Source organism: Amborella trichopoda, chromosome 3, assembly GCF_054954075.1.
Source record: "Amborella trichopoda isolate Santa Cruz 75 chromosome 3, AtrichopodaSantaCruz75HAP2 v2.0, whole genome shotgun sequence".
NCBI lineage: Eukaryota > Viridiplantae > Streptophyta > Magnoliopsida > Amborellales > Amborellaceae > Amborella > Amborella trichopoda.
This window is the reverse complement of record NC_142338.1, coordinates 42519583-42542328: the sequence shown is the minus strand read 5'-3', so window position 1 is coordinate 42542328 and position 22746 is coordinate 42519583. Positions and strand designations below refer to the sequence as shown.

Genomic DNA, 22746 nt, shown 5'->3' with positions numbered 1-22746 from the left:
GTTTGATTCAAAGGTCTAAACCAACATGAAGTCTCAACAGTTTGCACAAGATAACATTAAAAATATATCAACAAATGTACAAAAGGAGATGCTCTTTTATCACTAACACTTAAGCACTTGAAGATGAAACTTGAGTGAAATATGCATATTGTTTTCATGAATTCTAGCAACTGATCTATGATATAACAACAGCCATAACTGAGTGAGAAGTGCGTGATGAGGTTGTAGACATCATACCTTCATTACGAGAGAAAGGCATGTAAAGGTAACTCTATTTATGATCTTATATAATTGGGGGTGGACTCTTCTTTAGATTGCTCATGTATGGAAATGGCCAATCCTTTATAAGATTCAATGCTTTATCTGGTTATCAGGGCAAAATAAGATTTTGACCATAGATAATCTCATCAAAATGGGTAAAATTCTCCCAAATATTTGTAAAATGTACAAAGATGATGGAGAAACTGGATCACATCTCTTTGTGCACTGTAGGTGTGAGGGTGGTTTTGCTACAAGATATGTTGGGTATTATGACTCAATTGGTCTGTCCTTTTTTGCCAAAGTTGGAGTGTATTATCTAGCAAATTATAAGGGGAGTAGTTTGTTGGGAGATATGGAAGGAACACAATAAAAGAACTTTTGAAGGTGAGGCTCTTCGTTTTGACAAAGTTCTTAATAATATCATGAATACTTTATGGTATTGGCTTTCGGTTACGAAGGAAGGCATATGCATTTCCGAGGTGGATGTGAGATTAAATCTTACTAACTTAGCATTCTCTCGAATTGCTAAAAGTAGGCCAATGCGGCATTGGCTACCACCACAATAAGGATGCTTCAAATTAAATTTTGATGGAAGTTCTCGCGGTAACCCAGGTGATGCGGGTATTGGAGGAGTTGTGCACAATTGGAGTGGGTCAGTAATGTTTGCTTATGCAGGTCCGATTGGTTTAACAACAACAAACCATGCTGAATTGGCTGCCCTCTTAAGTTTTTAGAACTAAGAATTTGGGGACTATTTGTCTTGTGGAAAGATATTCGTTGAATGTTATCAAGTGGTGTAATAGAAAGCAACGAGTTCTGTGGGAGCTATGCTCTATCTGGTGCCAAGTGATGGATTTGGTTGAGATTTCTTTCGACCATATTTACATAGAGGCTACTAGTGTTGCAGATACCTTAGCAACGAGAGGTGTACCTCTTGCTTTGATCTTAATTTCGAATGATGTAAATTTATTGTAGTTCCTTGGCAATAATTTTTTTTAACCTTTGTAAAAAAAAAAAAAAAAGTTTCATGAGCACACTAAATGGTACACCTTTAGCTGCACAATTTCACATTTGATAGCTAGGGTTAATTCTGACCATATCTTTTGTACTAGGGGTAAACATTCTCACTGAATACTTTTTTAAAATAAAATTGAAAAAATAGCTTACAAATGGCAAATATATAAACATATTTTTATTAATAAAGAAAATATATTTCAAATACTCACTATTATTTCTCATATATATATATGTGTGTGTGTATGTGTGTGTAGAAAAATGCTGGATTTAGCTCACAGCTCATATGAACATATGATCCCCGATCTGACGGTCACGACCTCATTTTGTATTTGAATTTTAATTTTTTTTACAAATCCAAATGGCTTGAAATTTTAAGCGTCAATTCTTCTCATCAAGAAGCACCTAATAAAAATATTTAAAAAATAATTTACAAAAACTAAATTGACCAAAATTCTCCCAAAACATTTCAAAGATATTTTGGTCAATTTACACTATTGTACTCTACTTTAGTTCTTCTTTGAGTAATCATAGATAGCATGCTTACAAAGATCATGTAGATGGCTCCACCGAAATGGACAATAGTGGAGCATGTCGGCAATGACGACCCTTATCGGCTGCTACTATTGATGCCCCAACAGTAGTTCCTAAGATGACCATAGCACATCATTAGGTGATTGTAGGTGGTAAAAGAGGAGCATTCATCGAGTAATTTGGAGGTGCCAGGTCAACGAAGAAGCCAACATAGTGACGGTGATGGCGATGATAATTTTAGGCAGATATTGAGCACTAGCCAAGGTGACATGCCAGCGAATATTGCCAAGTTCAGCGTGCATCTCATATTTGATCATTGAGCTGGAGGACAAAGTTGTAACAGCCTAAGGCACAATTTCTTATTCTTTTGTGTACCTGGAATTTGAGGGTGCTCATTACAGTAGCATTTTGCTCGAACCTTTTGATAGAGGAGTTTTACAACATTGCTTTCGCTGCTGAAGGCTAGTGCATTCCGTTTGTAATATACAATATGATTGTTCCTATCTCTGATGTACATTCCAGAAATCCGCTCAAAGGATGTGGCACAATCCACAAAAACAACTAACCCTTTTAAAGGTGATTTTCTAGCTCCAAACACAATCCACCATGCACCTATTTTCCGATTCCACCAATACCTGATTGCTGGTTCTTTTCCAAAATGAATTATGTAAGCCCAGGTGGTTTACATAATTTAACCACTCCATAACTTGAAAGAGCAGTATCTCTACATTCACAAGCCTTTCAACCTTTAAACTAGGCAGTGTTCTACTGAGATCAAGATCCTAAAATTCATAGAGAGCTTGTGAGACATGGGTCCACTGTATATGAAATCAAAGCAACTCAGAATTTTTAACCTTTGTAAATTTGTTGTAATTCCTTAGCAATAAATTTTTCTAACCTTTGTAATTTTTTTTTTTTCCATGAACACAATGAATGGTACACCTTTAGCTGCACAATTTCACATTTGATAGCTAGGTTAATTCTGACCATAGCTTTTGTACTAGGGGTAAACATTCTCACTGAATATATAAAATTGAAATAATAGCTTAAGAATGGCAAATATATAAACATATTTTTATTAATAAAGAAAATACTTTTTCAAATACTGATCATTATTTCTCATATGTGTGTGTGTGTATATATATATGAAAATGTTCTAGCTCATATAAACACAGGAGCCCAACGGCTTAGATTCAGATTGAATCTGAGCCGATCTGACGGTCACGACCTCATTTTATATTTGAATTGTAATTTTCTTTTACAAATCCAAATAACTTGAGATTCGTAGAAAAAAAAAATAAAAATTCAAATACAAAATGAGGTCGTGACCATCAAATCGGCCCATATTCCATTTAATCCATTGGGTTCATATGAACTAGTTGTTGTTTAAGATAGTGTTTTAAAAATGCATGTGGGGTGGATCATCTACCCACTAATCCGGATCTGAATCGTCCAAATCAACAATTTCATATGGGCAATCTAACAAAAAAAAAAGGAGAGCAAAACAAATAAGTTATATGTAAAATAGAATATATCACTTTTCATTGTTGATGTGCCTGTTAAAGTGGTTGGTTGCATTTTAGAGTTTGGAAGATTGATTCCCAATAGTAAAATTATTTTGTATTTAACATGAAAAAATAATAAAAAAAGACATATACCCCCCTTTTAAATTAATAATCATGTATATACCTCCAGGTCAATGAAAATCCCATAAAACCCCCGGAAGTTTATAAAAAGCTCGAAAAATCTCCTAATATATTTTGTCTTTTTTTCCCCAAAAATATAACCCACAATACTTTCACTCTCTTTTTTATTCTATTAACTCTCACCACAATGAACCTTACCCTCTTTCTCCCTCTACCCCATTATCGTCTCCCTCTTTCTCTCTCTACCCTATAAACCTCTCACTTTCTTTTTTATCCCCATAATTTTTTTTTTCCTACCTCATTATGCTTCCCCCTCTCTTCCTTCTCTTCTCCCTCTCTTTTCACCCCATAAGCCTCTTCCTTTTTCTCTCTACTCTGTTGCCCTTCCATTGTGCATAGTAAATAATTGATAATCTTCCTCTCACCTTTTATAGGAGTAAGAGTTAAACAAGATTAAAAGGAGAAGGAAAAGTGATTTAGAGCATAGGAGTTGGTTAAAAAAGGAAGGGGATTCTCGAAAAAGAAAAAGACAAAACTAGGGGTTAGAATTCTTGGCCTCTTTTTATAACCTCTGGGGTCCCTTGGACTTCCCATGTAGCTGGGGTGTATATAATATCCTTGGTTTAGGGTACTAATTGTTTTGGAATACACACTAATTTCAGTTTTGTTGCCATTTTTTTTTTTGATATGGGAAAAGTTTATATAACATTGCAACCTTGAAATGTAGAATTACAGATGCACCTCAAAAATTCATCGAAAAAGATTGTTTTAATGTTGAAAACCCTGTGATTGATGATCATCTTGACATAGAGATGTATGACTATGAAAAATAAAAAGATTTTGGATCTCAAAAATAGTGCATCTTACAACATATTATCTACACCGTCTATTTTCAAAATTTCCATATGTTTATAGATCTACTTGATTTTAACCATTTTTAAAATTTAAAATTTTATAATTAGATATAAAAAAAGATTTTACGATAATCTTAAGACTATTTTATTTCAAAAATATATACTATGATAAAATTTAAAAGTCCACCTTAGTTAGATTGTTTAAGGTTGCAACCTTATAGAAACCACCCATTTGATAATGTTAACGTTAAGTTTGTTGCCATTTCTTATGCATCAAAACTGACTTCGATGGTAGGCCATAATGTTTATACTGCACCAATACTAACACCAACCCCGAAGAGCAGGATCAAATATAACGGCCGTTATTTTTAATTACGGCCGTTTTGGAGCCACGCCATTATCCATTTTCCACCGTCCTGATCTATATGATCACGCTATATTGCCCATATATAAGTGCATTGCTGCTTTGTTTTCCGCACCTCTCCCCACGTTTATTTGTTTGTTCCCGACCTTTCCTTCAAATGAGGGTTTCTACCATGGCGACGCTGAGAAATTAGATCGCAGTCAGGAAGAGGAGCAGAGGCAGTTGGAAAAAATGGAGGACGACGAACCAGGAATGAGGTTGAGCAAGAGGTTCTCTGAGAATGGCGAGGTTGATTACAAGATAAAAGCTGGAACGGCATGGAGTCATTCTTATCTGAATCAGAAGCCCTGGCACCCCCTCTCTTACCCTAACCAGAGGCGAAAATGGATTGCTGAACAAACTGACGCTCAGCACCATCGCAGAGCTCAAGAAGTCGCCCGTGAGGTAAATTCCAAACCCTATCTCTCTCGCCCTCGACCTTTTTTTCTCTCGTTGCATATATTTGTTGTTCTCTCTCTGTCCTGCTTCTTTCTGGGTAGAGAAGGAAAGTTTTGAATGACAGCGACAACTGCATTTCTAAACAATCATCTATTTGGAGGGCTTCCCTCCATTCTAATTTTGGTGATGATTGTCATGTGTACATCCTATCTTATTTCTTTTGTTTTCTTTTCTATTTCCGTTTTCTCTTTCATTCTATATATCATCATGTATCTTTATCTCTTTCAGTCTCTCCTGCTTCATTTATCATCTAATACATGATAAGTTTTTTGGTGCCATGAAAAGACAACTTTATTATTTATCATCTAATACATGATCAGTTTTTTGAAAGATTAAAATTATGAATTTTCTTTCGTTTAAAAGTAATTAATGCCAATTTAAAAATAATAAAATTGAACTTTTAGAAAAGAAATCGTACATTATCCCATTTTTCACCTTTTTAGTTGCATTTGTTTTCATTTATTTTAAACTAATTTATGTCGAAATTAAACAATTTGATTTTTCAACAATTCATAAAATAATTCCTATATGCAACATTTGTTATAATGATTTTCTAAGATTTTAATTATGAAAAATTGTTTGTTTTAGAAATAATTTATACCAATTTAAAATAAGAGATTTGAAATTTTAGGAAATACATGAGATGTGGCTTCTACTTTTCATTCCTTTTTTTAGGGCAACTCCTACTTCCCATTTGAGAGAGAGAGAGAATCTAAGAAATGGTTGGAGTTAGATATAGATATGATGTTATTGAATTTCCTTAGAAGTAGCAATGGAGAATGGCTGAGAGGAGAGGGATGATCTACTAATTCCAAACTTATGCATTTTCTTAAAGAGAGTTTTTAGGAAATAAGAGGGAAAAGGAGTTGGAGGAAGGAATTCAAAATTCATACTCCTATTTATTTCCATTAGTAATGTGGATTTAATTTGGATATGAAGTATTTGATATAGGGAGAGTTTCCTTTTCCAGTTAAATTCCCTATTACACATGTGTATTCTCTTTCTGCGTGTTCTCCCTTGAATTGAATCAAGAATTGTCCTAGCCTTATCGGTGGCTTGATATATGCGGATGTCTTAAGATGGAAAAAGTAAAGTTATGGGGTAACACCGATTATTGTGGTTCTCAATAATCCTTTCTTTGGATGGATCCCTTTAATTGTTTTTTCTTGAGAATGATATATATCAATTTTCAGAAACATGGAGGCGGGCGCCTAGGCGGTTTGGGATCTGGGCTGCCTAGGGCCTGCCTTTTGGGGAAGTGCAGATTCTTGCAGATTTTGGCCTTCCCACACCTCCCCCCAATTTCATTGTATATAGAAATGACTTTTTTTATTTAATAAGTAGGTTTTGTATATAATATATTGTTCAAAACTCAGAAGTCAGGAGTACATATCAAACATAAACATTTATGATTTTAGACTGTAAATTAAACAGTTAAAACTCAAAAGTCGAACTTGAAAACATTTACAAAAAGTGAAAATTGTAAATACACACAAAAGCAAGATGAGCCATCCAAAAAAGAATTAAAAGATGGTCATCTAAAAAACTTCAAATAGGAAATGAAGTAAAAATAATTTTTACATTATTTGTACATTGACCCTTTAATATATTGAGTTCTTATTAAGCCAAACATAAATCTAGGTAAAACATACGCATCAAAATTGCAATGATTTAACACAAAATTGAAAAAAAAAATTAAATATGCAATTATTTAATAAAAATGTTTTTGGGAGCAAACTCAAATGTTTTGGTTCCCAAATCTCCTCTTTTACAACCACTAAAAGCCTCAAAAAGATTGGGGATGAATATCCTTTAATTTTGTGACCATTTGAGGAGGTCAAAAAAAATTTTGATCTCTCCACAAATCTTCAAAATCTTGTTTTTTTCAAGTTTTTTCTCACTCTAAACTTCACTAACAATGTTTTTGGGAGCAAGAATGGCCCTCCAAACTCTTTCCCCCCTTTTTAGGGGTTAAAATGATGATTTTAGATATTGCTCGAGTTTTTTTTTTTTTTTTCTGTCATTGGGTGAGGTGGTGCCTAGGCGCCCGCCTTTTGTGCCGCCTAGGCGGGCGCCTTGAAGGATCCGCCTTAAGCAGGGCGCCTAGTCCAAGGCTAGGCGTTTTGGAAAAAAGGCTGCCTAAGCGGCAAGGCGGCCGTTTTTTGTTCATTGATAGGGATCCCTTCCATAGTTGTTGGTAGTTGTCATGTGTATGTTCTATTTTGTTAATCAAGTATGAGGTTTATTGGGATCTAAAAGGGAGTTGTTATGTCATTGTGATTTCTTTTTCCCAGTTTGCCCAAGAGCAAGAATTTTTTCGACAAACTGCTGCAATTTCGAAGAAAGAGAAGGAGAAGGTAAAATAAACCTTCTTGTACTTCAACTTGTTCTAGGTCATCAACGTCCTTGGTTTTTATATGTGTCCATGTGTTTGAGGTTAATCTGCATGTTCATTTAGCTGCAGTTCTGATTTTCACTTTTTACCATGGTTATCGATTGTAGTATTCGGGGTTTAGTGGCTTGCCTAACCAATTCTACTATCTAATTTTTTTAACAATCATAGTTATCGAGATACTTTACATCAGTATTGGTGCATAGGTCATTAGGCGTTACTTGATACGAGACCACTTTTTAAGGTTACATTTGGAAAGGGCTATTGAGTACATTGAAGTCAAGTATGCTAGCTCTTAAACTTACCATAGTGGTCAATGGGATAATGTTTGGTAGTGCCTTGCTATGGAGTGGAGAGAAAAAAAAAAAACGGTGCTATGGGATGCCTCAACCATCACATTAGCGATTAACAGGTTGAGACTCAACCTGACTTGTCTTCACCCCCGTTCCAATGCACCAATACTGGCATTCTTTATATTGTCAATGGATATCTTTACTGGTACTCTCTATATCAACCATGAATATATATGTAGAGAAAATTAACATTAAAAACTTAGAAATTATCGTATTTGTTTGTTCTATGGAACTTTATTGCTTGTCTCACCTTGAGGAATGCTTCATGAGATTAATGATCTAAGTACTGAAGTGCTTGAGTTATGGAGTGCCATCTCTACAGTTGTCTTGCTGATCAATTTGTTAAAAGAAACGTAAAAAGAAGGTAGTGGTGAAAATCTTTTGAGGCCTGAAATTAGAGTCTTATAGATTTATAACGAACAATTTGTTATTGGATTCTCCAAAATTTGTTAGTTTTGGAGAATTTTATGTGTCATCTTTGCACAATATTTGACTTGTCGCATTGCTCAAAGGGAATTTTTTGATGGGAAATTTGTCATCTATGGCGTGAAATTGCATTCATTATTTGCAAATAAGCCTAAAGGATATTCTTGAATGCTAATGTAGGTATAGTTTTTAACCTTTCAAAAAAAAAAAAAAAAGATGTAGGTATAGACCAGTCACATAATTAAAAAAAAAAAAAAAAAAGGAAAATGTAGTATGATGCATATAAACAAACACTTAGGCCAATATCAACAAGAATATAATACTTCCAAAAAAAAAAAAAAATGTCAACAAGAATATACTAAATCATTAAAAAGTAACCATTGACATGATTAGAAGATATAATCGAATGCACTCTTATGGAAAGAAGAGTTTAAAAAGATTATTTCTTTACCTATACCCTATTGAAACTGATTTCTTTCTATTTTTCCTAATATAAAACAACAATAATAGAAAATGGGATAACAAACATTCTTGGGGTTTGATTTAGAGAGAGAGCAAAAATCACTAGTTTCTATCTCTCTTTCCCTCTAGAAACCATCTTTTTTAATCCCCAAACCCACCCAAAACATTTAAATGACAAAAATGTCCCCTTGCATTTTTAAAAGGACCAGTGTTTCAAAAAAGCTAGGTAGCGCATAGGCGGCAGGGGGGGTCCAGGCCACCCAGCGCCTAAACGAATGCCTAGAACCTTGGCGGCTAAGTAGAAAGAAAAATGTTTCTACAGTCTAATAGTATAAGTATAACACATAAGAGTTAGGGACTTAGGGCACATCAAATGTATAGTACACAAGTCCACATAGCACACTATCCTCCATACTCCATACGTTCATGGTCTGTTAGTCCACTAAATCTAATATTAATAAGTGATGCTTGGATCAAATTCTCGTAACTTTGAGAAACCCTTAGATTCTATAGAAATCACCAAAAGCTAGTTTTTTGGGGGTTTTTCTCTCTCTAAAATAGGCTCTAAATGGGGTTTAGGTTTCAAATGAACCTAAAACCTACGATTTTTCCCTTTTAGTATTAAAAAGAAACCAAAAAATGGGCATTTCTGCCCCTGGGAGGGGTGCAAGCCCTGGGCGGCCGCCTAAGGCTGGGCGCTGGGTGCCCCTCCTAAGCGGGTTCCTTGGGTGTCCAGGGAACTTGCTTAGGCCTGGGAGCGGTGCCCCGACCTTCTGGACTTCCTAGGCGTTGGGCGGTCTGCTTTTTAAAACATTGAAAAGGACAAAAGAGCCCAAAATTGTGGACTTTTTTTTTTTTTAATAAAAAGGGCTTGTTGGAGCCTCCATTAGGACCATACAGTCCACCGGTTCACATGTCCAACCGTCGTTCCAGGGGTTGACAGGCTGGTCCAAGTGGGTGGACCGGACCAGCTTGGGTACTAGTTCACAGCTTTAAAATCTTTGATGCATCTCATGTTTTTCACTATATAGTTATTTTTTTACCATGAGTGTACTTTATCAATTGCCCTATATGGTTTGTTGCACTGTCAACTCTTTTATTTATATGACATTCTCTTTTTCCTTTTTTTTTGGTACAACATTGATTAAGTAAATAGAAGTATCATCCCCTGCAATGGGCTATTATCTGATTGAAACTTGCGATATGAAGTGTAGTTTTTAGATAATTAAACAAATTCTTCAACATCCAAAAAAAAAATGAAAAAGATAATTGAACAAATTCTTTTCCATGATCCCATCCTGTCGACCATTCATTTGGCATCATATGTTGGGTTATATATAATCTCAAATCCTTTTTGAAATTCATGATTTCAATCTCCCTAACCCCCTCCCCAAAAAAAGACCCTTTCGTGTTGTCAATTAGTTACATCATGTTCTAGGAAATAGGCCTGACACTACTGCCACAACCAGGAACAACCTTAAACTTTGTCATATTCAGAAAAATAACTTTGTCATGTTCATGAAATGAATTATGACTTTTTTTAATGAAAGAGCATTCCCAAACCATAGCCTAGCCATAATCTTTTGTGCGACCTCTTTCATTTTCTTGCAATGTTTAAGGTGGGTCGGTGGCCTAGAAACCCATGGGTAAACCACAATTGAGGAGGTAATTATAGTCTTCTCTCACAAGTCAAAGCTTAAACTGAACATGTGCCCTACAAATCTAAGGCGTATGCATAAGGCATATGTAAAATGTTGTTGACCAAGAAAAATGTTAAGGCATGTGCATGCAAGCAACGCTCTTGGTTATTAGAGAGAGAGAGAGAGAGAGAGAGAGAGAGAGAGAGAGAGAGAGAGAGAGAGAACTGCTCATGGTTCCATGAAATCAAGGATGTGATCAGAAAATGCCCAAAAAATATGGGGTTTCCCAAAATTAGAAGCAATGTGAGATAGTGGCCTTGGATATCTAGAGTTCAATGAGAACATGCTCATTGTTTCATGAATTCAGGGTCTGATCTAGGTTTTAAAAACTTGGATCAGTGGGTCAAACCTATTACACCCAGTCTCGAGCCGCGCCAGCCTAATCCTTATCCTTGATTCAACTTGGTGGACGCGGCCAATTTTTTAAAAGTAGAAGAAAAAAAAAAGGGAAAAAGAAAATAGAGAGGCAAAAAATAAAAAACACAAAATCAAAATCCAATATCTGATTTCATCTAATAGGAGCCATATAACTAAATCAAAAATAAAAAATAAAAGTCAAGAAACACTTTGGGAAGAAAATAGCAGTAGAAAATGAAAATTGGGTTTTAGAGTGTTTTGTTTTGTAACGGCTTTTGTAGATCAATGTGATGGGACTATCTTGGGAAAAATTTGAACGAAGGTGGTGATACAGCGAGAGATAAATTCAAGATTTTTGATTTTGGTTTAAAAAAACTCATGATATTTGGAATCTCAAATTTTCTATTTTGCTTTTCAATCTAATAAAATAGGGGTATGTTAGAGAGCGCCTCTACGAACAATTTGAATCAAATTGTAGATGATTTGGTTGAGAAATGGGAGAGATTGCAAAAAAGGTCAGCAACATTATTGAAAATGAGTCACCAGAGCAATCCCCAGAATCATCTAAAAATATCTCACAAAGAACCCATACATGGTTTTCCTAAAGTAGTTTTGTTTTATAAAGAGTAGATTTGCCTTTTATTAGTGGTTTTACTATTTACCTTTTTAGTGTGTGGAAGAGTGAGTGACAAATGTATATAATTATAGCTTTGTACTTGTTGCTTTTATTTTTGCTTTTAAGTGGATGTAAAAACAAGTGACATGTGGAAGTACCTGATGTACCTGGGTACTGTATAGGTTTGCTTTAGGTGACATGTAGATGTACTTGATGTACAAGGGTACTGTATGGTTTTTCTTTTCGTCTATGAGTCCATAGTTTTGTTAACTACTGTGTGGTAAGTTGGGCTGTGATGCACTATTAATATTGTAACTCCTTTGTGTGAAATAAATCAAAAGTGCAGTTGAGTTTGCAGTTTGCAAATTAATTGGGTAACCAAGCCTGGTAGAGTCGTCGTGTTCTAATAGTCATTTGGTGGACTTGTGTAACCCCATTCCCGGACGAAACTCACGATATTGAAGTTCTCTTTTACTGTGAGTGTAATATTGGTTGAGGACACCGTGAGGCGTTGTTAACTGTTCCAGTGGCTGATTTGATCGAGAGGGCCAGTAAGTCGCAACCCTTAAAAGAATATCTCGGCGAAATGTTGGCGGTTGAGCATAATACTTATCCCCTTTTGTCAAGCTTCTTGTCTATTTGCTTTCTACCTCCCTGTTGCCTGTTGTTTTAGGTAGTCCCTATTCATTTTTTAAACAAAAGAAAAAGAAAAAAAGCAAGGTCCTATCTCTGTCTCTCTCAAGTGTGCTTGTGCTTGGGCCTCTCTTTCTCTCTTTGTTTCTCTTTGAGGATTTATCTGTATTTTCTTATTTTTCATATTACCCGGAAAAATTCCAAAAGATAGTGTCAGATCTGTATTTTCAACCTATATAAACCCATCTTTACTTGCTCTTCTTAAAGTCCTTCGTATTCCTCTTTTCCTTGTTTACCTCTCCTTACTTTTTTTGATTATTGAGTACTCTCTTCATTCAAATCATTTTGTACTCCCCTCTTAATTCTTTGTACTTTTTTCATTTAAAGCCCCTTAACTCTTTTTTTTATGTATTCTTTTCATCATTCTCTTTTTGTGATCCTCCCAAGAACCTTCTTGACCCTCTCTATAAATAGAACACTCTTTAGACTCTCTTTTTAAGTCTTCATCACTCTCTCTCAGTTCCTAAAACTTTTCTTTTCTTACCGAGACTTCTCTCACTGAGACTTTTCTCTTCTCTCAACTCTCTTCACCTCTCTCCCCCTTTTTGGTATTAGAGCCCATAAATTCGCTCTTGTTTGCTCCCTCTTTACAGTAGGAATTCTTTTATGTGATTTTTGATAATAACTTAAGTAAACACACTGGGAGAGATTTAAAGGGAACAAAAGGGAAGCAGAGAGATAAAGAGAATATTTATTTATTTATTTACTTTTTTAATTTCATAAAAAGGGTTTACCTGGTAGGGTAGGTAATAGGGAGGTAGAAAACAAATAGGTGAGAAGCTTGACGAAGGGGGATGAGTACTGTGCTCAACTGCTAACAGTCCGCTGAGATATCCTTTTAAGGGTTGCGACTTGCTGGCCCTTTCGGTTAGATCAACTATCAAAACAGTTAATAACACCTCACAATGTCCCTAACCGATATTACATTCACAGTAAAAGAGAGCTTCAATGTCCCGAGTTTCGTTTGGGAATGGGGTTAGACGAGTCCACCAAATGACTGTTAGAGCGCGATGATTCTACTGGGATTGGTTACCTAATTAATTTGCAAACTGTAAACTGAACTTTTCTTCTGCTTTATTTCACATAAAGGAGTTACATATTTATATTGAAACATAGCCCAACTTACCACACAGTGGTTTACAAAACCATGGGCTAAACCATAGATGAAAAGCAAAGCCATACAGTACCCTGGTACATCTGGTACATCCATATATCACTTATACAATACCTTCGTACATCAAGTACTTCCACATGTCACTTATTTTTATATCCACTTAAAAGCAAAAATAAAAGCATAAAAACAACAAGTACAAAGCCATTATTATATACACTTCACACTCATTCTTCAACACATTAAAAAGGTAAATAGTAAAACCACTCATAAAAAGCAAATCCACTTGAAAAGAGTTAATGAGCTTGTAAAAACCATGGGCTCGGGCTACAACCGGAAAATTTCTTTTATGATGAAGACGTTTTCTTCATTAAATGCTTCTTCAAGTTGTGCAACTGTCTCGATCAGGGACCGATCCTCTTCGATCTCAGATTTTGTGAATAGTGCTTTGATTTGCTTTGGAGCCTTTTGTGGACGTTGTGCAGCCAAATGTCTTTCTTGCTGGCAGGCATAGCAAAGTCCTCTGGATGTCGGTTTTACCCCTTGTTTCTTTTGTAGAACTTGTAGGGTTTAAAGTATCGTCTTTTATGAATTTTTCTATATTTGGGGATGTTGTATTCTTCTGCTCGTTCAATGGTGTTCATACTTTGAATCCTGCTTTTAAGTATGTCCTGGTATTATCTTTGTAACACAATATTTTAATTTCCCCTCTGGCAAATCCGAGTACATCAATCATTACTAGATTTTGCACTAATATGTTTTTCATTGAAAGTGTTTCAAGCACAAGCTCAGGGATATTACTGGGAAGAGATGCAAGATAATATCCATTACTAGTTGCATTATTGTGTAATCCCAAGCTGTAGCACTCATTGCTGTAGATTTTTTAATATTCTTCAAAATGATCAATGCTTTGGAGCTTTTTCTTTCCTAATGTTTGTAACATATTTTATTGGAGATTCAAAAAGAAATTCCGAAATTAATTTGGACCCTAATTCAGATATTCCTGCCATAAAAATGGCATTTTACTTGGCATCATCAAGATTAGTCCACCAATAACCAGCTCTTTCTTGCAAGAATCCTGTAGCATACCTGATGGAATCTATGTCTGACCATCTTCTTATGCTGCCAACATACATTCCTTTGTGTACCTAAGTAATGATCTTTTATTTTATTTGAGGAGATTGAGTAATTCATCAATATTTACAATTGGAATGTCTTCTCCTATATTTCTGAGATCATATTGCTCAACAGTAGAAATTCTCATCATTTTCACTTGGGAAATTGAAGATGATTCTTTCATATATTCAGAATTTTGAAGAGGAAAAGAAAGAAAGCTAGGAAAACTAGGAGGCTTGAATTTAAAAGCTTTTGCAGCTTTGTCTTTGTTTTTCTTTTTGTAGCTTTCTTTGTTTTCTAATATTTGCAAAACCTTTTCTTCTTCTTTTTCTTTTCTTTCTTGTCAGCCAATAATTCTAGATTTTTCTTTATTTCTTGAATGTGAGTTTCTATGGCTAATATATGCTTTTCAGCATATGAGGTTGAATGAATTAAGTAATTTAACTGGCATATCTCGTCCTTTTGAACTCTGTCAGAATCAATGTTAGGAACCAGGAGGTAGCTTGCATCTGCCTTGATTTAGGACCTTTAGGATTTTCTAGTTGCTCTGGAGTAGCAGTAGAATAAGCCATTTTGGGAGGCCAATCTCCTCCAATGACTAATGACTGGCTAGGATCTTTTTTCACTGTGGTTATCATGCGACTCTGAGCAATTTGAGCGGCTTCCCTATTTGATGAATCTATAATTTCTCTCACAGGGGGATTAATATTGATAATTGGGAGAATGGGGGGGGGGGGTGGTGGTAAAGTATTTCTTTGGCTAGTCTGAAGGGCTTTGTTTATAGGTTTCAGCGTGATGGTAGGGTAGTTTACTGGTGTTCTATACGGGGTTTTGGATATCCTTTTGAAGCTAGCTTTTTCGTTTGAAATTGACGAGACTCCAAATATTCAGAAATAGCAGGAAAACCCGTTATGAAGCTTTCAAAATTTACAAAGGAATCAACTTCAAACACAAAATTTGAAATTTGAGGGAATTTGACACTATAATCTAATTTTGAACAGGACTGTAGAACTTGTTAGATTAAAAATACACCTATACGCTATGGCAGCATACACATACCCTGATAAAAGTTTTACTGCTTTTATTTCTATATAGACCAAGAAAGCATTGGTAATAAACTCATCATTTAGGTTGAAAGAGAAGTTTGGAAAAACAGTGCAGATATTATCTATGTCTAAACATCCTCTGAATTGAGATACCAACGCCTTTTCCCACTCTAAATGTCTGATATTTAAAAAGGAGACTAAATATTCCACTCCTAAATCGTAATTGAAGTGTGGATGAACAAGCATATCCATTTGTCCAAATGGACATATTGATATTTCTTATTTTTCCACCTTTCTGATTTTTCAAAGATAGGTAAAAATACAGGACAAATTCCTTTACCTTTGACATGGAGATTGACTTCAAACTGACAAATTGACTTGGAAAATTTGGATTCAAACAGAGAAAGATTATACAAATCTTGTTTATTAACTTCAGGGAAACTAACATTACCTTGACTATTTAAGACACTTTCCTCTTTTGGCACAAAAGAATGCAATGGAACAGAGGAGGATGGACCAATTAAGGATTTTGGATTTTTCGGGGTCATTTTTTGGGTTTTTGATGAAGAGGCTGAAGAAGATCTGGATCTTAGCATTTTCATCTGGGAAATTGGATGGTCTGAGTATTTAGGAAACGCTCATTTTGCTCAGGATCGTCTTTTAGAAAGTCATTTAGCCATTGAGGATCAGGGGTTTCCTCACCAGTTTGAGATAAAGGCATATGAGGATCAAATTCTTTTTCAAGCAATTCGCTTTTTTCTTTCATCATTTGTTCATATTTCTCAAATCCTGGAGAGTATTCGGGATATGACTTTGAGCATGAAGCTTTTTTAGAAGAAGAGGAAGAGTCTTTTTCGTCGAACTTTCTTTTTAAAGAAGATGAGCTTACTGAAGATGAACTTTCAGCAAGACTTTCAACATTCTTTATATCTTTAGGGGGGAATTTTTTGCAAATGGTTTTAAAAATTGTATAGTACCAATTTTCAAAGAAAAAAATGGCTTGTGCATGGCTTTATGATAACATCACTGATCCAAAAAAGCCAAAAACAATTGGTTTTGAAGATAGACCTTTACTTGAAATCAAGTTTTTGCATCATTGGAATAAATATTCTTCTGTGAGAGAAAGAGATTTAATCATTCCATGGATGGTTCATGATCTTCCTGTATTTCACCTAAAGAAAAAGGCGAAAAGAAAAGAATGGGTATGTATCGAAGCATATCCTTACCCTTAATTAAATATTGGGGAAGTGTATATTATAGTAATGATGGAGGAAAGTTTTATGCTCTGTCAGTACTATACTTGGCCCCAAAAGAAAACTTTGTCTGCCCTGTATTTGTTAAAAATCAGAAAAACAATTTTTAGGAGATGATTTCAGAGTCATCAATAAGAAATTTGTTGTGCCATGGAGATCTCGAAAAGTTTTAGACTCAACATCTACTTCTACTCCTGCTCCAAATAATGCAAATACAGATGATGAAAATGAAGATGATGAAGGTGAAGAAAAAGTAGGAAGTAAGATACTTGGAAAGATGTAGTGTCAGGAGAAAAAACAAACAAAAAGGAAGAATGCTCGACATCCTGCCCTTACGAAATAATCGAAGAAGACTCTGTAACTTCGCTGTCCAGTGAATGATGAATCTGTTGATTCATAAGTTTTTTTTGATGACAATGCTCATAATGAAAAATTGAAATAGAGTTTGCAAAGTGATTATAAGGGTGATTATAAGAAACTGTTTGAAAAAACATTCCAAGAGGAAGAGATTTCGAAAGAAAATATGTATCAAATTCGAAAAATGGTGCATTCTCAAAATCTATTACTAGTGTCAGCAAAAATTGCAATAGATAAAGGTGAAAATTGGAAAAAGATAGAGTTATTTCTTGATACTGGCGTTAATATAAATTTTTGCACCAAAGAATATGGAAAAACTGGCTGAAATATTCTCAAGGACAAGATGTTTATACAATGAATGGTGGAAGAAAATTAACAGAATTTACCATTATTGTTCCTGTTAAAATTGGAGAAAAAATGATTTTGGTATGAGATAAGGCCTTACACAATATCGAGATATTTGATAATTTTTACTATGGAAGGAGACAGAGAAATTGTTCCTCGAATTCAGCCTACTTTCAAAATGAGGACAAAAAAGATTCAAAATAATCATTCTATAATAAAAATTATGAAAGATGTTATGAAACTAGAAAAGGGGTATGAGAATTATGAAATAATTAGACAAATATAAGGGCATGAGCCTAGAAGCCGTTTCAAAATTACTTGATATAAAAGAAATCACAAAATTCCTCCAAAAATGTTATGTTAACCATCCTCTGGAAAACTATGATAAAGATTCACCCAAAGCCCATATACGAACTCTTCATAATATTCCAGTTCAAAGTAAACCTATAAAATGCAGTAAAGAGGACGAAGATGAGTTGAGAACTCAGATAACATAATTGATAGAAAAAGGGTTAATCAGGCCTTTCCAGTTCAATTACTATTGTGCAGCTTTTATTATAAGGAATCATTTAGAAGAAAGAAGAGGAAAAACCAGAATGGTAATTAATTATATTCTTCTAAATCAGGTGACAATAGATATTAAATGGCCATTACCCAATAAGGAATAGTTGATACAGAGAGTTGCAGGAAGAATTTTCTCAAAATTTGATTGCAAATCAGGGTACAATCACGTGAAAATTGAGGAATAAGATATTCAGAAAACAACTTTGTCTACCATTGAAGGTTTATACGAATGGCTAGTGATCCCCTTCGAATTAAAAAATGCTACTCCGTCATTGTTTCAGAGGAGGATGGATTCCATCTTCAAACCATTATCTGAATTTACTGCTAACTGTATAGATGATTTTGTTGTCTTTTCTGGTAGCATGTAGGAACATCTGGGGCATCTCAAAACATTTTCATAAACAATGCAAAAAAATGGAATAGGCTTCTCTTCTTCAAAAGGCAAATTTCAAATTGCCATAGAATCAATTGATTTTCTTAGTGTACATATCTCCAAAGGTGAAATACAGATGTAGCCCCATGTCATTAAGAAAATTGAAAAATTTCCAAACAAGCTGTAAGATATATTGCAATGCCAGAAATTTCTTGGTTGTCTCAATTATGTTTGAGACTTTATTACTAAGCTTTTTGAGAAAACCAAGAAAATTAGAGAAGCAATGAAAGAAGAATCAATTCGATGGTCTGAAGAAGTCGCTCAAGAGGTAGGAAACCTCAAAACAGAAGCACAATCTGTAGAGATAGTTGAAGATCTTGTATTTATCTTGTATTTATTTTATATATACTAGGTATAGAAAGTTACTTACTGCAATTTATCTTGTTGTACAAGTTAACTTGCGGTGCAAGTTACCTCGGGTTGTATTATATATGCATGTTGATGATGGTCAATAGAGATTTTTTTTGGTCGATTTAATAAGTCTTTCTAATTTCTCTTTCTAAAAAAGAAGGCTAGGATTGACATAGGTATCGAAACAACCTTAAAAAAAATATACCTAATTGAAAGCTTGGACCAAACAATAGAACAGAGGAAAAACAACTTATAGCAGTGACGATAATCAATTTGAGAACCCGAGGTAACTTGGGTTGCAAATAATCAAAACGTCAATGCACTAAGGTAACACTCGCAAACCACTTTGCTAACCGTTTACAAATCGTACCGTAGCAATGGCATGGTTGCAAACCACTTTGCTAACTATTGCGAATTGAACCTTTACAATGACGTGGTTGCAGGCGAGGGATATGGAAAGTAGGCGAGAACGATGTCTCTGGTTGCAAGGGACAGGGGTGTGATAGACTTCAATAGCCTGCCAGAGGTGACTGTTATGATTATGTCATTAAAAGCTAGAAACCTTGGTTTGAATATGGTTGCTGCCTATCATGTTATTCTTTTGGATCTTTGGTGGAGTCCAACAATTGAAGATCAAGCTGTTGACAGAGGCAACCAATTTGGGCAAACTCATCATGTGACTTCGATTTGAGATACCTGTTCATGGTCTGAAGGCTCGATTTCGATTCCCATATTGTCTATGGTTCATACAAGATGCACGAGAGCGGTGAACAACTTAGGAAAAAAATAGCTTGTCTAGTAACAGAAAGTCTACCTCCATAAAACTTCTCCACAATCAAGAGATGAAGAAACCACCGGTGAGCAATGGGTCGCTACTGGTAGATCGACTTGCTTTGATACCATGTCAAACACAAAAAGGCAGAGGAAAAAATATCTCTATTGACCATTATCAGCATGTATATAATGCAACTCGAGGTAACTTGCAAGCAAGATACATTACAGTAAGTAACTTTTTATACCTACAAGATAAATACAAGATCTTCAACTATCTCTACAGAAGCCGAATACCTCTTCTGTAGAAGCCAAATATCGAGCAATGTCCTCAGCTTGCGGTGAAATTACTTCGTTGAGAGGTCTTTTACATGAGCTCAATATTCTTCATCAAACTCCTTGTATCAAATCCGGTATTCCATGACCGTACAAAGCATATAGAAGTTGATTGTCATTTCATTTGTGAAAAATTTTTGACTGGGGAAATTATACTCCTACATATTACCTCGCAGCAACAACTTGCAGATATTCTTACTAAGGCAATGACTCGTGCTCGTCATAACTATCTCATTGACAAACTGATGTTGTTCAACTAACCTCAGTTTGAGGGGGAGTGTAGAGGTAGTTGAACATCTTGTATTTATTTTATATATATCCGGTACAGAAAATTACTTACTGTAATTTATCTTGCTGTGCAATTTAACTTGTGGTGCAAGTTACCTCAGATTGTATTATATCTACATGTTGATAATGGTCAATAAAGAGTTTTTTTCCTCTGCCTTTTTGTGTGTTTAACACAATCTCTGCCTTTTCTTGCACCCGTATATAGAGGTCCTTTTATTCTCTTTACAGATGCATCATCTGACACTTGGGTAGCAATTTTGCTAAAAAAGGAGAACAAAGAAGAAAGAATATGTGCTTATACTAGCGGCCAGTTCAAGAAGCATGAGCTAAATTATTTGACTGTAGAAAACAAAATATGGACTGCGGTCATAACAGGAGTCGAAAAGTTCCACACAAGAAACATTGATCCTCAGAACCGACTCTTCAAATCTGGTAAGTATAATGGAAAAAGAAAATCACCAGCAGTCCAAAATTATAAAGATATACATGGTGGCAGTTCATCCTTTCGTAATATAAATTTTTAGTTGAAAACGTTCGGGAAAAAGAATATCATCTGCCATATGCCCTCACTAGAGAAATCAAAATGATAAGAATAGTACAGAAAAATTTAGTATAGAAAAATTAGTGGCTGGCATGGTCTTTAGAAACCCCGGAAGAAAGACAAAAGTTTTGTCAACAGGTTAAAAGTTTTTTTCTCATAAACCAGAAAATATTGATTTGATCACAGGAAATTGCCCTAATAGTGTGTGCTTTCTCACCTCTGCCGGAAGAATTAGTATAGTGATATACAATTTCAGATGGACTTCTTTTGAGCCCGAAGTAATTTTCTAAGTTGTTGAAAAGGGAAAAAAGAAGAGAAAAATGATTTTGTTCATCTCTCTGCTTCTCTTTTGCTCTCTTTAAATCTCTTTTTGTGTGTTTCCTTAAGTTCTTATAAAAAATCTCAAAAAAGAATTATTCTCTGTACTTCCTAAAGTCCTTTGTATAACTCTCTCCGTTTATTACCTCTCCGTTTTATTGTTGAGTACTCCCTCATTAAAACCTTTTGTACTCGCTTCTTGCATCTTTGTACTTCCTTCCTTTAAAACCGCTCACCTCTTCTTTTACGTATTATTCTCATCTTTTTCTTTATAATCTCTCTTGTGGTCCTCCCTTGAACCGTCTTTACACTTTCTCCCTATAAATGGAATCTTCTTTAATCTCTCTTTCTAAGTCCTCATCACTCTCTCTGAGTTCTTAAAACGTTCCCTCTCACATTGAGACTTTTTTTTCTCTCTCTCTCTCTCTCAATTCTCTTCACATCTGTCCCCTTTTTCTGGTATTAGAGCCTATAGTTTCAATCCTATTTGCCCCCGTCTACCGTAGTGAAGCGTGGTGAAGGAGTTTTGCAAAAATGGCATTCTACATGTTGGCAATAAGGTAATCGCTCAATTTGACTTATATGATGAAAGTGAGCCAAACAAGTTCACCATTTCTGTAGTAGCTCATAAAGGAGGAAATCACTATTCCTTCATAGATCTACAACTGGATAGCTCTCTTAAGTAAGAAGATTTTGATGATACTGCTTTGGGAAATCTTGAATGGGAAGGTGCTCTGTTTCTCATAGCTAAAATTGTTCAGTGGGGAAGAACATTTCCAGATTTCAAAAGAAAAGAATAATTGTTGAGTTTGTAAGAATTCTTTGTGTTTCTCTCTCCCTTTTTTAGTTCTTTTATTATTGTGTACTTCTCCCCTTATCCCTTCATATATTTAACCTATTTTCATTTAAAACCTTTGTACTTCCTTTGTACCTCCTGCATAACTCATTGTACTTCTCTCCCCCCTTAGGCCATTCATTTAAAGCCTTGCATTCATTCTTCTCGTATTTACAATTTCAAAGCCATATTTGCTTTTGTAGTCCTCTTTAGAACCCTCTTTACACACTCTCTCTCACTGAGACATCTCTCACTAAGACTTCTTTCTCTCTCTTACTTGAGCCAACTCTTTGAGTCTCTCATAAAATTCTACAAAACCCTTCTCTCTACTCTCTTCACCTCTCTCCCACTTTTTGGTATCAAAGCGAACCTATGGGGTGAGAGAATGGTGAGGACTTAGAAAGAAAATCCAAAGAGGGTTCTATTTATAGAGTGAGTGTGTAAAGATGGTTCAAAGGAGGACCACAGGAGAGTTTATAAAGAAAAAGATAAGAAGAATACGTAAAAGAAGAGGTGAGGGGCTTTAAATGGAGAAAGTACAAAGATGTAAGCAAATAGTACAAAAAGGTTTTAATGAAGGGTTATGCAATAATAAAAAGAAGTAATGAAGAGAGAGAGTTATACAAAGGACTTTAAGAAGTGGAGAGAACAATTCTTTTTTGAGATTTTTGATAAGAACTTAAAGAAACACACAAAGATAGATTTAAAGAGAACAAAAGGCAAGCAGAGAGATAAACATAATCCTTATTCCTTTTTTTTTTCCTTTTTAATAATCTAGGCAATTGCTTTGGGCTCTAAAAAAGTCCATCTGAAATTGTATCTCACTATGCTGATTCTTCCGGTAGAGGTGAGAAAGCAATTAATATTAGGTTAATTTCTTATAGTCGAATCAATATTTTTTGGTTTAGGAC

At 35.0% G+C, this 22746-nt stretch overlaps 1 protein-coding gene across 2 annotated transcripts in view; it reads left to right on the top strand.

The window, feature by feature from the left end:
• The first annotated feature begins 4786 nt into the window (after positions 1–4786).
• The window catches only part of LOC18422673 (zinc knuckle (CCHC-type) family protein), a 32957-nt gene continuing 14997 nt past the window's right edge, over positions 4787–22746 (top strand). Inside the window, exons 1-2 of one of the 2 annotated variants that reach the window (XM_011625597.3) lie at positions 4787–5117; positions 7466–7528. In XM_011625597.3, coding sequence (XP_011623899.2) covers positions 4905–5117; positions 7466–7528 — 276 coding nt within the window. In that variant the 5' untranslated portion in view covers positions 4787–4904. The remainder of the gene's footprint in view (positions 5118–7465; positions 7529–22746) is intronic. The other variant, XM_088860603.1, reaches the window with a different exon arrangement.